Here is a 15923-nt window from a genome sequence, read left to right as displayed (position 1 = left end):
GGCGAATCAAGTGATTTAGGAGATTGCTGCCCAAGATGAGGTCATCACTCTGGCCTTCAACCACCAGTGTAGGCACAGCAACTCTACATCCGTACACCTCCATCTCCAGCTCACATACTCCCAAAGGCCTCGTCTTCAACCCACCACAACCAACCAAGACTACCTCTGTAGGACTCAATGATGGACTTTTCAACACTCCTGCATGCAACAGTTCAGGTAAGACCCTAGAGCTCAAGGTACAAGCCATGGATCCACTGTCAAGCATAGCTCTCACTTCTACTTCTCCTCCTATTAACACCTTGGCATAGAATAAATCATCATACGGGGAAAGTCTCTGTGTGTTCTGCATTATGATACTCTTCTCAGTCTCCATTTCGTCACAAACACTTTTATATACAGACTCCAAATCAACAGCTCTCACTGACGGGGATTCTACAAAAGGCCCAACACTCTCCCCTTCTCCATGCAGGCCTACTAGTTTTCCAGGAGCTGAGCAGTGATTACTGTAGGGACTCTACCAGCTGTGCTCAGAGCTGCGGCCTTGGGGCACTGAGAGCGTGCGTGGCCAGCTACATGACAAAGAAAGCAGAGGTGATTGGCCCTGCAGTGAAAGTAAGTATCATGTCCAGCATCCCCACACACGTTACATGGCCCATTAGACTTCACTTTGCTCCTATTCCCTTTTTGGAACTTATGGTCAGACTGTTGTGGCCTCTGCTCCAGCACACGCTCCAGCATTGCAAGGATACGTTCCATCGGCTCAGCTGAGCCCTGAATAGTCTGGGCTGGGTAAGGCAACGTATTGGGTACTTCCATGTGGGTTCTCACAGCAGGCATGGTGATCGGCATGACAGCACCAACTTCCTGCTTCATTGTTGCGATGGCTGGGGTCAACTTAGATAAGTGAGAGTACCTCCGCTCCCTCATGTAGTCATCCAGCCTCTCATGAACATCTGCAGCAGTCCACTGCTGTAATGGCTTGCACTTAAAGATAAGCGACAGTTCAGCATTAGGGCAATGCATGATGAACATGACTGTGAGCTCACGAGATGGGTCTTCAACACTTTTTTCCTGTCTCTTTAGACAATCTTCAGCAACCTCCATAGCCCTGTTCAGCCAATAAGATGCCATGTTGAGTAGGTGAAGGCAAGACAAACTCAAACCAAAAACCCATTGGCTTAACAATAAAGTGGCAAGGGGAATCACCAATATAACCCTGTTACATACATGTAAACCCCCTTCTGAAGAAATGACAAACTAGATAAAAAGTTGGTCTCAAAAAAAGGAAGTTGTTTTTTAAGTGTCTGTCCTATATCAGAGCGAAATAAGAATGCTTGGGATTATTGTACAAAAAAACAAGTTACCATATTTTACCAATTTTTTTTGGCACTAAAGTACTTCCAAAAATACAGTACGTCCATGTATTTTTTAACTGGTACTGGTTTACCTTCATATGAGTATTTTGATACTTGTGGGCATTATAGAGCAAAACGGAGAACACCTTAAAACCTTTTAGGCATCCCAATAGCGAGACAACTTCTGGTGAAATTGGTACCAATTATACGCATATCCTGGCTTCAGGGCCTGAGCATCAGGCAGTTTACTTTGGGCACGTCAGTCAGGCGGAAAAAGAGGCTTAGCCCTAAGGAGTCTCAACTTTCCATAGTGGGATCATACTAGTTTGTAGCCCAAACTGTTTGGACGCTACAGACGTTTTGCGAGAAAAACGATTTTCGGGATGTCTCCTGGTCTAACAAACACCGCTGTAACTCTGTCTCCTTCCACCATATATTCGAAAGGACAACATGTTATCTGGCCGTGGATTGAGACGCAGCCAATAAAACAAATCTGATCTGAAACAGATGGATTCTGATAGGGATTTTTGTTATTATCCTAATTTTATTTTCACAGGGAAATCTGTTGCAGCCTACTGAACAGTGTCTGAGGGCTGATTTCTGAAAGTACAGGCATACATCTCTGATACCGAAGGTAAATGTCCATAATGCTTCTCATTACCGCCTTGAGAGATGATCCTCCTTCAGCTGAACTGAGATAAACAGAAGACTGATGCGTCTCCATGTCTTTCAGAACATTCTGTCTCTGACATTAACGATTGGCAAGAAAGACCTCTGTGGAGGCAGGGAGGGCGAGAAGTTCCATTCTGGCAGAGCAGGGGTGTAGGGGTAGAGGAGTGGAATCGAAGCAGCTACATCCGTTAGCGTTTATCAGACATTGACAGCTGTGCTGACTTAATGAATGTTTGTAATTAACATGGATTTCCGCTAATGTTCTGCGTTGTTGTCTCCTTAATGGAAAGTCACTGTTAGTTTCAGATAGACAGACAGACAGGCTCAATTGTCAAACAGACAGAAGAATGGGCATAATTATTTAGTGTTTCATAAACATTATTAAACACATTAGTATTTGAATACCATTTTAATTTATTTCATTCCTAGAAAGCCTTGTTCTTAAATCAGACCTAATTAAAATCCCCATAGTCTTATTGTTATTATGAGATGATAAAACAACAAAACAAGTTATTCTATCACATAGCCAGACACCATTTATTTTCTCTCTGTCAGGTTGGTTTCATTTGCATAGTGCTGTATACCCAACTAGCATGTGGTCTTCCTTCCTGCCTCTTCCATCCTTGGTGGATGTGTGCTCTCTTTTCCTAATTCGAAGAATGTCTCCAAGCTTCAGTCTCCTTATGAAGATTCTGTTTTGCCTTGATGAGTTCCCTGCCTGCCTACAAGGCAACTTAGAGAGGAGCCAAGAGACCTCTCTCTCTCTCTCCCCTTTCTCCCAGCCACTGTCATTCAGATAATATCTGTTTGTTTTTTGGAATTGAAAAAATTCATTTTTTATAAAAAATTATGACTTTGTAAATATTCATCTATATTCCTGAGGTCCAAGCTCAAATATAATGGGATTTAAAATCTGCATACATAAAAGGAAGTTTGGAAAGGAGTTATGTGTCGGTCGGTCTGTCAGTCACTGAAAGGAGAACAGAGACTGTAGCCAATAAGCCATGTTCATAGTAGATCCACAGTCTAAAGCCGTCTGCTCTCTACACCAGGTCCTGGTCTGTCAGTAGGTCCACTGTCTAAAGCCATCTGCTCTCTTCACCAGGTCCTGGTCTGTCAGTAGGTCCACTGTCTAAAGCCATCTTCTCTCTTCACCAGGTCCTGGTCTGTCAGTAGATCCACAGTCTAAAGCCATCTGCTCTCTACACCAGGTCCTGGTTTGTCAGTAGATCCACTGTCTAAAGCCATCTGCTCTCTACACCAGGTCCTGGTCTGTCAGTAGGTCCACTGTCTAAAGCCATCTTCTCTCTTCACCAGGTCCTGGTCTGTCAGTAGATCCACAGCCTAAAGCCATCTGCTCTCTACACCAGGTCCTGGTTTGTCAGTAGATCCACAGCCTAAAGCCATCTGCTCCCTACACCAGGTCCTGGTCTGTCAGTAGATCCACAGTCTAAAGCCATCTGCTCTCTACACCAGGTCCTGGTCTGTCAGTAGGTCCACAGCCTAAAGCCATCTGCTCTCTACACCACGTCCTGGTCTGTCAGTAGATCCACAGTCTAAAGCCATCTGCTCTCTACACCAGGTCCTAGTCTGTCAGTAGATCCACAGTCTAAAGCCATCTGCTCTCTACACCAGGTCCTGGTCTGTCAGTAGATCCACAGTCTAAAGCCATCTGCTCTCTTCACCAACCTCCACTGAGTTGGATGACTGTCAGAACCTCTCCACTGTAATGAGCCTTTTATTTCTCCTCTCCTCTCTCTCTCTCTATATATATACAGTGGGGCAAAAAAGTATTTAGTCAGCCACCAATTGTGCAAGTTCTCCCACTTAAAAAGATGAGAGAGGTACACTTTAACTATGACAGACAAAATTAGAAAAAAAATCCAGAAAATCACATTGTAGGATTTTTAATGAATTTATTTGCAAATTATGGTGGCTGACTAAATACTTTTTGCCCCACTGTATATATGATTTTGAAAGGAAAACTTTTTTGTGCATTAAAATAACATCAACATGATCAGAAATACAGTTTAGACATTGTTAATGTTGTAAATGACTATTGTAGCTGGAAACGGCTGTTTTTTTATATGAAATATCTAAATAGGCGAACAGAGGCCCATTATCATCAACCATCACTCCTGTGTTCCAATGGCAGGTTGTGTTAGCTAATCCAAGTTTATCATTTTAAAAGACACATTTATCATTAGAAAACCCTTTTTGCAATTCTGTTAGCACAGCTGAAAACTGTTGTTTTGATTAAAGAAGCAATAAAACTGGCCTTCTTTAGACTAGTTGAGTATCTGGAGCATCAGCATTTGTGGGTTCAATTACAGGCTAAAAATGGTCAGAAACAAAGACCTTTCTTCTGAAACTAATGGGGATCCCTAATTAATACAAAAACTACACCGGTAATCAATGGCACATGTACACTACACAGGTAATCAATGGTATATGTAAACTACACAGGTAATCAATGGCACATGTACACTACACAGGTAATCAATGGTACATGTACACTACACAGTTAATCAATGGTATATGTAAACTACACAGATAATCAATGGCACATGTACACTACACAGGTAATCAATGGTACATGTACACTACACATGTACACTACACAGGCAATCAATGGTACATGTACACTACACAGGTAATCAATGGCACATGTACACTACACAGGTAATCAATGGCACATGTACACTACACAGGTAATCAATGGTACATGTACACTACACAGGTAATCAATGGCACATGTACACTACACAGGTAATCAATGGCACATGTACACTACACAGGCAATCAATGGCACATGTGCACTACACAGATAATCAATGGCACATTTACACTACACAGGTAATCGATGGCGCATGTACACTACACAGATAATCAATGGCACATTTACACTACACAGGTAATCAAATGTGGTACATTGGTTGAAAGTGGTGCCTTGTTCCCTTTAAATACACCATGCTTCAGATCATATACATTGACACCCCATGAAGGGTAGCCTACTTGAAAATGTACACGCTCCATGTGTTGTTGCTTTATTACAACACAATTAGCAGCTGTTTGGTCATTTAAAACAATATAACTGTGTGAGTTCCTGTCCCAAATGGCACCTTATTTCCAATATAGTAAACTACTTTTATTTTACAAAAGTAGTACACTATACAGGGAATAGGTCACAATTAGGGACATTGTTTTAACACTGTTCAGTCTAATGCATATTCCACTGAGGCTGGAATGAAAGTGGCTGAATTTCCAGTCAACGCTTGTTCCCTATTAGCTTAGACCTTATCGCAACCCATAACATCAGTGTTGTAATCTTATTGGAGATTAGACTTATTTAATGTTATCAGTAAATTGCCTTGATTAAGGAATTTAAATTGTTGATTGGTCGGTAGATGGAAAAATAACATGTATTGAGCTGTTTATCCATTTCACTCTGTCTGCTGTTGTTATTGGTGTGGTACTTAGAATCACGTCAGAAACTGATTTCAGGTCATCGTATTGAAGGTCACCCAGAAAACTTTATCCTAAAATAGGAAGGCACCACTTGGGTTCACAGTGAACCAGTTTATGTAGCTTATACACTACAGTTCAAACGTTTGGGGTCACTTAGACATTTCCTTGACACCATAGTACACTCCAAACTCGTCATTAAGCTTGAGACCCTGGGTCTTGACCCCGCCCTGTGCAACTGGGGCCTGAACTTTCTGACAGGCCGCCCCCAGGTAGTGAGAGTAGGAAACAACATCTCCACCTCGCTGAGCCTCAACACTGGGTCCCCACAAGGGTGCACTACCTGACAACTTTACGGTTTTCACTTTTTAATTACCGTTCATATATTTATTTATTTTTTCCTCAACTTTTTCAACTTTTTCACTCCGGACGCTTTATCTGGACACGATTCGTCAGGACCTCCAACAGCCGAAGCTAAGTAGTAACATTAACATGATGCCTTCTAATTGCAGCCGCTGTACTCGCCTTACGGCGAGGATAGCTGTGCTGCAAGCCCAGCTTCAGACGCAATCGTTAGGCAAGGGTCATTTCAGTGTAGGAAAGGATGAAACAGCGTCTGTGCCACCAGTAAGTACAGATAGTAGTATAAATCCCCTGACACAGTCCCCGCAGCCGGACAACTTTCTCACGGTTTCTGGAAGGAAATGCTGTAGGAACGCTCAACCGGTGTCGCTCATTCAGCCGACAGAAACTTTCAACCGGTTTTCCCCATTAAGCAGCGGGTCGGAGTCAGAGGCCGATTCTTCTCTGGTCTCTACTCCTCCCGTTACGGGGTCTGAGACGCCGAAGCTTCCCACCATTAGCTCTGACAAATTGAAAACTCTAGTCATTGGCGACTCCATTACCCGCAGTATTAGACTTAAAGCGAATCATCCAGCGATCATACACTGTTTACCCGGGGGCAGGGCTACCGACGTTAAGGCTAATCTGAAGATGGTGCTGGCTAAAGCTAAAACTGGCGAGTGTAGAGAGTATAGAGATATTGTTATCCACGTCGGCACCAACGATGTTAGGATGAAACAGTCAGAGATCACCAAGCGCAACATAGCTTCTGCGTGCATATCAGCTAGAAAGATGTGTCGGCATCGAGTAATTGTCTCTGGCCCCCTCCCAGTTAGGGGGAGTGATGAGCTCTACAGCAGAGTCTCACAACTCAATCGCTGGTTGAAAACTGTTTTCTGCCCCTCCCAAAAGATAGAATTTGTAGATAATTGGCCCTCTTTCTGGGACTCACCCACAAACAGGACCAAGCCTGACCTGCTGAGGAGTGACGGACTCCATCCTAGCTGGAGGGGTGCTCTCATCTTATCTACCAACATAGACAGGGCTCTAACTCCTCTAGCTCCACAATGAAATAGGGTGCAGGCCAGGCAGCAGGCTGTTAGCCAGCCTGCCAGCATAGTGGAGTCTGCCACTAGCACAGTCAGTGTAGTCAGCTCAGCTATCACCATTGAGACCGTGTCTGTGCCTCGACCTAGGTTGGGCAAAACTAAACATGGCGGTGTTCGCCTTAGCAATCTCACTAGGATAAAGACCACCTCCATTCCTGTCATTACTGAAAGAGATCATGATACCTCACATCTCAAAATAGGGCTACTTAATGTTAGATCCCTTACTTCAAAGGCAATTATAGTCAATGAACTAATCACTGATCATAATCTTGATGTGATTGGCCTGACTGAAACATGGCTTAAGCCTGATGAATTTACTGTTTTAAATGAGGCCTCACCTCCTGGCTACACTAGTGACCATATCCCCGTGCATCCCGCAAAGGCGGAGGGGTTGCTAACATTTACGATAGCAAATTTCAATTTACAAAAAAAAAAAAAAACGTTTTCGTCTTTTGAGCTTCTAGTCATGAAATCTATGCAGCCTACTCAATCACTTTTTATAGCTACTGTTTACAGGCCTCCTGGGCCATATACAGCGTTTCTCACTGAGTTCCCTGAATTCCTATCGGACCTTGTAGTCATAGCAGATAATATTCTAATCTTTGGTGACTTTAATATTCACATGGAAAAGTCCACAGACCCACTCCAAAAGGCTTTCGGAGCCATCATCGACTCAGTGGGTTTTGTCCAACATGTCTCTGGACCCACTCACTGTCACAGTCATACGCTGGACCTAGTTTTGTCCCATGGAATAAATGTGGTAGATCTTAATGTTTTCCTCATAATCCTGGACTATCGGACCACCATTTTATTACGTTTGCAATTGCAACAAATAATATGCTCAGACCCCAACCAAGGAACATCAAAAGTCGTGCTATAAATTCACAGACAACACAAAGATTCCTTGATGCCCTTCCAGACTCCCTCTGCCTACCCAAGGACGCCAGAGGACAAAAATCAGTTAACCACCTAACTGAGGATCTCAATTTAACCTTGCGCAATACCCTAGATGCAGTTGCACCCCTAAAAACTAAAAAAAATTCTCATAAGAAACTAGCTCCCTGGTACACAGAAAATACCCGAGCTCTGAAGCAAGCTTCCAGAAAATTGGAACGGAAATGGCGCCACACCAAGCTGGAAGTCTTCCGACTAGCTTGGAAAGACAGTACCGTGCAGTACCGAAGAGCCCTTACTGCTGCTCGATCATCCTATTTTTCTAACTTAATTGAGGAAAATAAGAACAATCCGAAATTCCTTTTTGATACTGTCGCAAAGCTAACTAAAAAGCAGCATTCCCCAAGAGAGGATGACTTTCACTTTAGCAGTGATAAATTCATGAACTTCTTTGAGGAAAAGATTATGATTATTAGAAAGCAAATTACGGACTCTTCTTTAAACCTGCGTATTCCTCCAAACCTCAGTTGTCCTGAGTCTGCACAACTCTGCCAGGACCTAGGATCAAGAGAGACGCTCAAGTGTTTTAGTACTATATCTCTTGACACAATGATGAAAATAATCATGGCCTCTAAACCTTCAAGCTGCATACTGGACCCTATTCCAACTAAACTACTGAAAGAGCTGCTTCCTGTGCTTGGCCCTCCTATGTTGAACATAATAAACGGCTCTCTATCCACTGGATGTGTACCAAACTCACTAAAAGTGGCAGTAATAAAGCCTCTCTTGAAAAAGCCAAACCTTGACCCAGAAAATATAAAAAACTATCGGCCTATATCGAATCTTCCATTCCTCTCAAAAATTTTAGAGAAGGCTGTTGCTCAGCAACTCACTGCCTTCCTGAAGACAAACAATGTATACGAAATGCTTCAGTCTGGTTTTAGACCCCATCATAGCACTGAGACGGCACTTGTGAAGGTGGTAAATGACATTTTAATGGCATCGGACCGAGGCTCTGCATCTGTCCTCGTGCTCCTAGACCTTAGTGCGGCTTACTGGGGCTCTCTCATGCCGTCCCTGGAGGGGGTGCGTCACCTGAGTGGGTTGATTCACTGTTGTGGTCATCCTGTCTGGGTTGGCGCCCCCCCCTTGGGTTGTGCCGTGGCGGAGATCTTTGTGGGCTATACTCAGCCTTGTCTCAGGATGGTAAGTTGGTGGTTGAAGATATCCCTCTAGTGGTGTGGGGGCTGTGCTTTGGCAAAGTGGGTGGGGTTATATCCTTCCTGTTTGGCCCTGTCCGGGGTGACCTCGGATGGGGCCACAGTGTCTCCTGACCCCTCCTGTCTCAGCCTCCAGTATTTATGCTGCAGTAGTTTATGTGTCAGGGGCTGGGGTCAGTTTGTTATATCTGGAGTACTTCTCCTGTCCTATTCGGTGTCCTGTGTGAATCTAAGTGTGCGTTCTCTAATTCTCTCCTTCTCTCTTTCTTTCTCTCTCTCGGAGGACCTGAGCCCTAGGACCTGAGCTCCAGGACTACCTGACATGATGACACCTTGCTGTCCCCAGTCCACCTGGCCATGCTGCTGTTCCAGTTTCAACTGACCTGAGCCCTAGGACCATGCCCTAGGACTACCTGACATGATGACTCCTTGCTGTCCCCAGTCCACCTGGCCATGCTGCTGCTCCAGTTTCAACTTCCACCTGACTGTGCTGCTGCTCCAGTTTCAACTGTTCTGCCTTATTATTATTCGACCATGCTGGTCATTTATGAACATTTGAACATCTTGGCCATGTTCTGTTATAATCTCCACCCGGCACAGCCAGAAGAGGACTGGCCACCCCACATAGCCTGGTTCCTCTCTAGGTTTCTTCCTAGGTTTTGGCCCTTCTAGGGAGTTTTTCCTAGCCACCGTGCTTCTACACCTGCATTGCTTGCTGTTTGGGGTTTTAGGCTGGGTTTCTGTACAGCACTTTGAGATATCAGCTGATGTACGAAGGGCTATATAAATAAATTTGATTTGATTTGATTTGATTTGCATTCTCAGCCCTCTCCTGTACTCCCTGTTCACCCACGACTGCATGGCCACGCACGCCTCCAACTCAATCATCAAGTTTGCAGACGACACTACAGTGGTAGGCTTGATTACCAACAACGATGAGACGGCCTACAGGGAGGAGGTGAGGGCACTCAGAGTGTGGTGTCAGGAAAATAACCTCACACTCAACGTCAACAAAACAAAGGAGATGATCGTGGACTTCAGAAAACAGCAGAGGGAACACCCCCCTATCCACATCAATGGAACAGTAGTGGAGAGGGTGGAAAGTTTTAAGTTCCTCGGCGTATACATCACGGACAAACAAATGGTCCTCCCACACAGACAGCGTGGTGAAGAAGGCACAACAGCACCTCTTCAACCTCAGGAGGCTGTAGAAATTTGGCTTGTCTCACAAACTTTTACAGATGCACAATCGAGAGCATCCTGTCGGACTGTATCACAGCCTGGTACGGCAACTGCTCCGCCCACAACCGTACGTCTCTCCAGAGGGTAGTGAGGTCTGCACAACGCATCACCGGTGGCAAACTACCTGCCCTCCAAGACACCTACACCACCCGATGTCACAGGAAGGCCAAAAAGATCATCAAGGACAACAACCACCCGAGCCACTGCCTGTTCACCCCTCTATCATTCAGAAGGCGAGGTCAGTACAGGTGCATCAAAGCAGGGCCCGAGAGACTGAAAAACAGCTTCTATCTCAAGGCCATCAGACTGTTAAACAGCAATCACTAACATTGAGTGGCTGCTGCCCACATACTGTCTCAAATCTCTAGCCACTTTAATAATAAAAAAATTGATGTAATAAATGTACCACTAGACACTTTAAACAATGCCACTTTATATAATGTTTACATACCCTACATTACTCATCTCATATGTATATACTGTACTCTATGCCATCTATTGCATCTTGCCTATGCCGTTCGGCCATCGCTCATTCATATATTTATATGTACATATTCTTATTCATTCCTTTACACTTGTGTGTGTATAAGGTAATTGTTGTGAAATTGTTAGGTTAGATTACTCGTTGGATATTACTATATTGTCGGAACTAAAAGCACAAGCATTTCGCTACACTCGCATTAACATCTGCTAACCATGTGTATGTGACAAATAACATTTGTTTTTTAAAGAAAAGCATAGTTTTGTCTATTAAAATAACATCAAATTGATCCGAATAAAAGTGTAGACATTGTTAATGTTGTAAATGACTATTGTGGCTGGAAACTGCAATTTTTTTAATGGAATGTCTACATAGGCGTACAGAGGCCCATTATCAGGAACCATCACTCCTGTGTTCCAATGGCATGTTGTGTTAGCTTAGAGTTTATCATTTTAAAAGGCTAATTGATCATTTGAAAACCCTTTTTGCAAATATCTTAGCGCAGCTGAAAATTGTTTTTCTGATTAAAGGATCAATAAATCTGGCCTTCTTTAGACTAGTTGAGTACATGGAGCATAAGCATTTGTGGGTTCAATTACGGGCTCAAAATGGACAGAAAGAAAGAACTTTCTTCTGAAACTTGTCAGTCAATTCTTGTTCTGAGAAATGAAGGCTATTCCATGTGAGAAATTGCCAAAAAACAGAAGATCTCATTCAACGCTGTGTACTACTCCATTCACAGAACAGCGCAAACTGTCTCTAACCAGAATAGAAAGAGGAGTGGGAGGCCCCGGTGCACAACTGAGCAAGAGGACACGTACATTAGAGTGTCTAGTTTGAGAAACAGATGCCTCACAAGTCCTCAACTGGCAGCCTCATTAAATAGTACCCGCAAAACACCAGTCTCAACGTCAACAGTGAAGAGGCGACTCCGGGTAGCTGCGTTCTCGGCAGAGTTGCAAAGAAAATGCCATATCTCAGACAATACGCCAGCATCCCAGACTCTCATCTTCACTGTTGATGTTGAGACTGTTTTTTGTGGGTACTATTTCATTGCAAAAGGTTTTTCTAATGATCAACTAGTCTTTTAAAATGATAGACTCATCTAAAACAACGTGCCATTGGAACACAGGAGTGATGGTTGCTGATAACGGGCCTCTGTACGCCTTTGCAGATATTCCATGAAAAATCTGCCGGTTTCAGCTACAATAGTAATTTACGGCTAGGGGTTCCACTAGCGAAACGTTTCGACAACATCCGGTGAAATTGCAGACCGCGAAATTCAAAATAAATTATTAGATATATTTAACTGTCATACATTCACAAGTGTAATACACTAAAATACACCTTAACCTTAACTTCAGCCACTATCCCAGATTTCAAAAAGGCTTTACGGCGAAAGCAAACCATGCTATTATCTGAGGATAACACCCCATCAAACAAACACATGACAATCATATTTCAACCCGCCAGGCGCGACACAGAACTCAGAAATAACAATATAATTCATGCCTTTCCTTTGAAGATCTTCTCCTGTTGGCACTCCAATATGTCCCATAAACATCACAAAGGGTCCTTAATTCCGTCGTTATATCTCCAAAATGTCAATTTATTTGGCGTTTAATTCAGAAAAACACCGGTTCCAACTCGCCCAACATGACTACACATTATCTAATAAGTTACCTGTAATCTTGGTCCAAACATTTCAAACAACTTTCCTAATATAACTTTAGGGATTTATACCTTAAATAATCGATCAAATTTAAGATTGAATAAACCGTGTTCAATAGCTGAAAAAATGAAGTGGAGCCAGCGCTAGGTCGCACGCCCCAAACACATCAGTACACTAGACTTGACCCTCGTTCTGAACAGCCATACTTCTTCATTTCTCAGAAGCTAAACATCAACCAATTTCTAAAGACTGTTGACATATAGTGGAATCCCTAGGAACTGCAAACAGATGCCTCAGAAATCTAGATTCCCATAGAAAACCAATTGAAAAGATGGTCAACTCAAAAAATACATTTCCTAGATGGTTTGTCCTTGGGGTTTTGCCTGCCAAATAAGTTATGTTATACTCACAGACATAATTTTAACAGTTTTAGAAACGTCAGAGTTTTGTCCATCCAAATATACCTTAATATCCCTTAATTACATGCATATATTGGCTTCTGGGCCTGAGTAGCAGGCAGTTTACTTTGGGCACGCTTTTCATCTGGACGTGAAAATACCGCCCCCTATAAAAACAGGTTTTAACAATGTCTACACTGTATTTCTGATCCATTTTATGTTATTTTAAGGGACCAAAAAATTGACCCCAAACTTTTGAATGGTAGTGTACATACAGTACACACATACAGTACATACAGTACATATATACAGTACATATATAGTACATATACACAGTACATACACAGTACATATGTAACAGTATAACTTTAAACCGTCCCTCGCCCATACCCGGGCGCGAACCAGGGACCCTCTGCACACACCAACAACAGTCACCCACGAAGCATCGTTACCCATCGCTCCACAAAATACTCGGCGCTTGCAGAGCAAGGGGAACTACTACTTCAAGGTCTCAGAGCAAGTGACGTCACCGATTGAAACGCTATTTAGCGCGCACCACTGCTAACTAAGCTAGCCGTTTCAAATCCGTTACACATACATACAGTACATATGAACAGTACTTATGTACATACATACAGTACATACACAGTACATACATACAGTACAAATATATAGTGCATACATACTGTACATATACAGTACATATGAACAGTACTTACGTACATACATACAGTACATATGAACAGTACTTATGTACAAACATACAGTACATACACAGTACATACATATACTACATACATAGAGCATGACCTTTCCGTGGGATCTATCTGCACAACTTGCCCTTGGAAATCAGTACAATCATTTTGTCCGACCTAGATAGAACATACAGTATATGAAATGTTTAATATCCCCAAAGGGACGTTCTAAAATCCCTACATACCCTGCTCTTTGGCTTTCTGAGCTGATCTTCCCTCTTCCAGCAACTTCATATAATTTTAATGAATAATACAAGCTACTAAACCTGCATGAAGCTGTTTTGTTTCCATACCTGTATTGATTTGTATTGCCTTTGTTCGTTATTTTCTCTGACAGGATAATGTTATTACGAAATAACACTCTGAGGATCATCAACTCCAGTCGCTCTGACGAGGGGGACTATGTATGTCGAGCTGAGAATCAGTTTGGTTCGGCTGAGATGACGGCCATGCTCCGGGTAAAAGGTAAGTGATGCCCAGGGGGGATTTATTTTTCTGCCAAATTAATGCTGGTCACCCACCAGTAAACAGTTCCCCAATGTCGTTTCCGCCACCTTTGCCTGAGTGCCGGGGCGGAGCGGAGGTGAGAGAGAGGGGGAGAAGGAACGGACTTTCTGTTCGCTCGACCGTGAAGCAAAAGGGTTTTCACATTCAAGAATAATTTCACAAGGGAACAGTATTTGACAGCGTAAAAGGGCCTGTAATGTAATGCAGCATTCACAGCTGAGATCTAAAGAGACCCTGGGTGTAGAGTGCTTGACCTGCGTCAGGGTTTAATGTTCAGGATTTGTTTTGATAATGACACTTCAGATGCCAAATGTGCTTTTGTCAATTTCTCTGGATTATTGTTGCCATGCCACTCTAGCCATAGGCCTACAAATGGCATAGTCCCATGTAGCTCAGCTGGTAGAGCATTGAGATTCCCCTGGGGACCAGAATGAAAATGTATGCTCTCACTACTGTAAGTAGCTCTGGATAAGAGCGTCTGCTAAATGACTAAAAATGTATAAAATAACACTGATAGTCGGAATTGTCTCAGGTCAGCACATCCAGATCTGTGACCAGTCTAGCGTCAGCTATGGTGGGTCCTAAGATGGCAATGTAATGGGCTAGAGTTAGTGGTTATCTCTGACTATCTTTGTCTTATATTATAAAACATAGACACAACATAGATGGTATGACACTAATAGTCAGACGAGTTGACAATAACCAGTGTTATCACTTGAACAGGACAGAGTCTAGGTTAGTGTTATATCCTAACAGTGCAGCAGCGTTATCACATGAAGAGACCTAGTATAGGTTAGTGTTATATCCATCAGTGCAGCAGTATTAGCATGTGAAGAGACCTAGTCTAGGTTAGTGTTATATCCTAACAGTGCAGCAGTATTAGCATGTGAAGAGACCTAGTCTAGGTTAGTGTTATATCCTAACAGTGCAGCAGTATTAGCATGTGAAGAGACCTAGTGGTTAGTATATCCATCAGTGCAGCAGTATTAGCATGTGAAGAGACCTGAGGCTAGGTTAGTGTTATATCCTAACAGTGCAGCAGTATTAGCATGTGAAGAGACCTAGTCTAGGTTAGTGTTATATCCTAACAGTGCAGCAGTATTAGCATGTGAAGAGACCTAGTATAGGTTAGTGTTATATCCTAACAGTGCAGCAGTATTAGCATGTGAAGAGACCTAGTCTAGGTTAGTGTTATATCCTAACAGTGCAGCAGTATTAGCATGTGAAGAGACCTAGTCTAGGTTAGTGTTATATCCTAACAGTGCAGCAGTATTAGCATGTGAAGAGACCTGAGGCTAGGTTAGTGTTATATCCTAACAGTGCAGCAGTATTAGCATGTGAAGAGACCTAGTATAGGTTAGTGTTATATCCTAACAGTGCAGCAGTATTAGCATGTGAAGAGACCTGAGTCTAGGTTAGTGTTATATCCATCAGTGCAGCAGTATTAGCATGTGAAGAGACCTAGTATAGGTTAGTGTTATATCCATCAGTGCAGCAGTATTAGCATGTGAAGAGACCTATATTAGTGTTATATCCATCAGTGCAGCAGTATTAGCATGTGAAGAGACCTAGTATAGGTTAGTGTTATATCCTAACAGTGCAGCAGTATTAGCATGTGAAGAGACCTAGTCTAGGTTAGTGTTATATCCTAACAGTGCAGCAGCGTTATCACATGAAGAGACCTGAGGCTAGGTTAGTGTTATATCCTTACAGTGCAGCAGTATTAGCATGTGAAGATGACTGAGTGTATATCAGCGTTACCGTTATAACCTAACAGTGCAGCAGTGTTGTGTCCTGTTCAGAGGTGTTGT

General features: G+C 42.9%; 2 protein-coding genes across 40 annotated transcripts in view; one reads left to right on the top strand and one right to left on the bottom strand.

The window, feature by feature from the left end:
• Nucleotides 1–15923, bottom strand: part of LOC112214694 (receptor-type tyrosine-protein phosphatase delta) — a 905847-nt gene that overhangs the window by 472607 nt on the left and 417317 nt on the right. The gene's annotated exons all lie outside the window — the stretch shown is intronic.
• LOC112267515 (contactin-5-like) overlaps nucleotides 1–15923 on the top strand; it is a 210093-nt gene that overhangs the window by 75066 nt on the left and 119104 nt on the right. Inside the window, exon 6 of the mRNA XM_042298356.1 lies at nucleotides 13943–14070. Coding sequence (XP_042154290.1) covers nucleotides 13943–14070 — 128 coding nt within the window. The remainder of the gene's footprint in view (nucleotides 1–13942; nucleotides 14071–15923) is intronic.

The sequence above is a fragment of the Oncorhynchus tshawytscha genome, linkage group LG15 (genome assembly GCF_018296145.1).
Source record: "Oncorhynchus tshawytscha isolate Ot180627B linkage group LG15, Otsh_v2.0, whole genome shotgun sequence".
Classification (NCBI taxonomy): Eukaryota; Metazoa; Chordata; class Actinopteri; order Salmoniformes; family Salmonidae; genus Oncorhynchus; species Oncorhynchus tshawytscha.
This window is presented reverse-complemented; position numbering and strand designations above follow the sequence as displayed.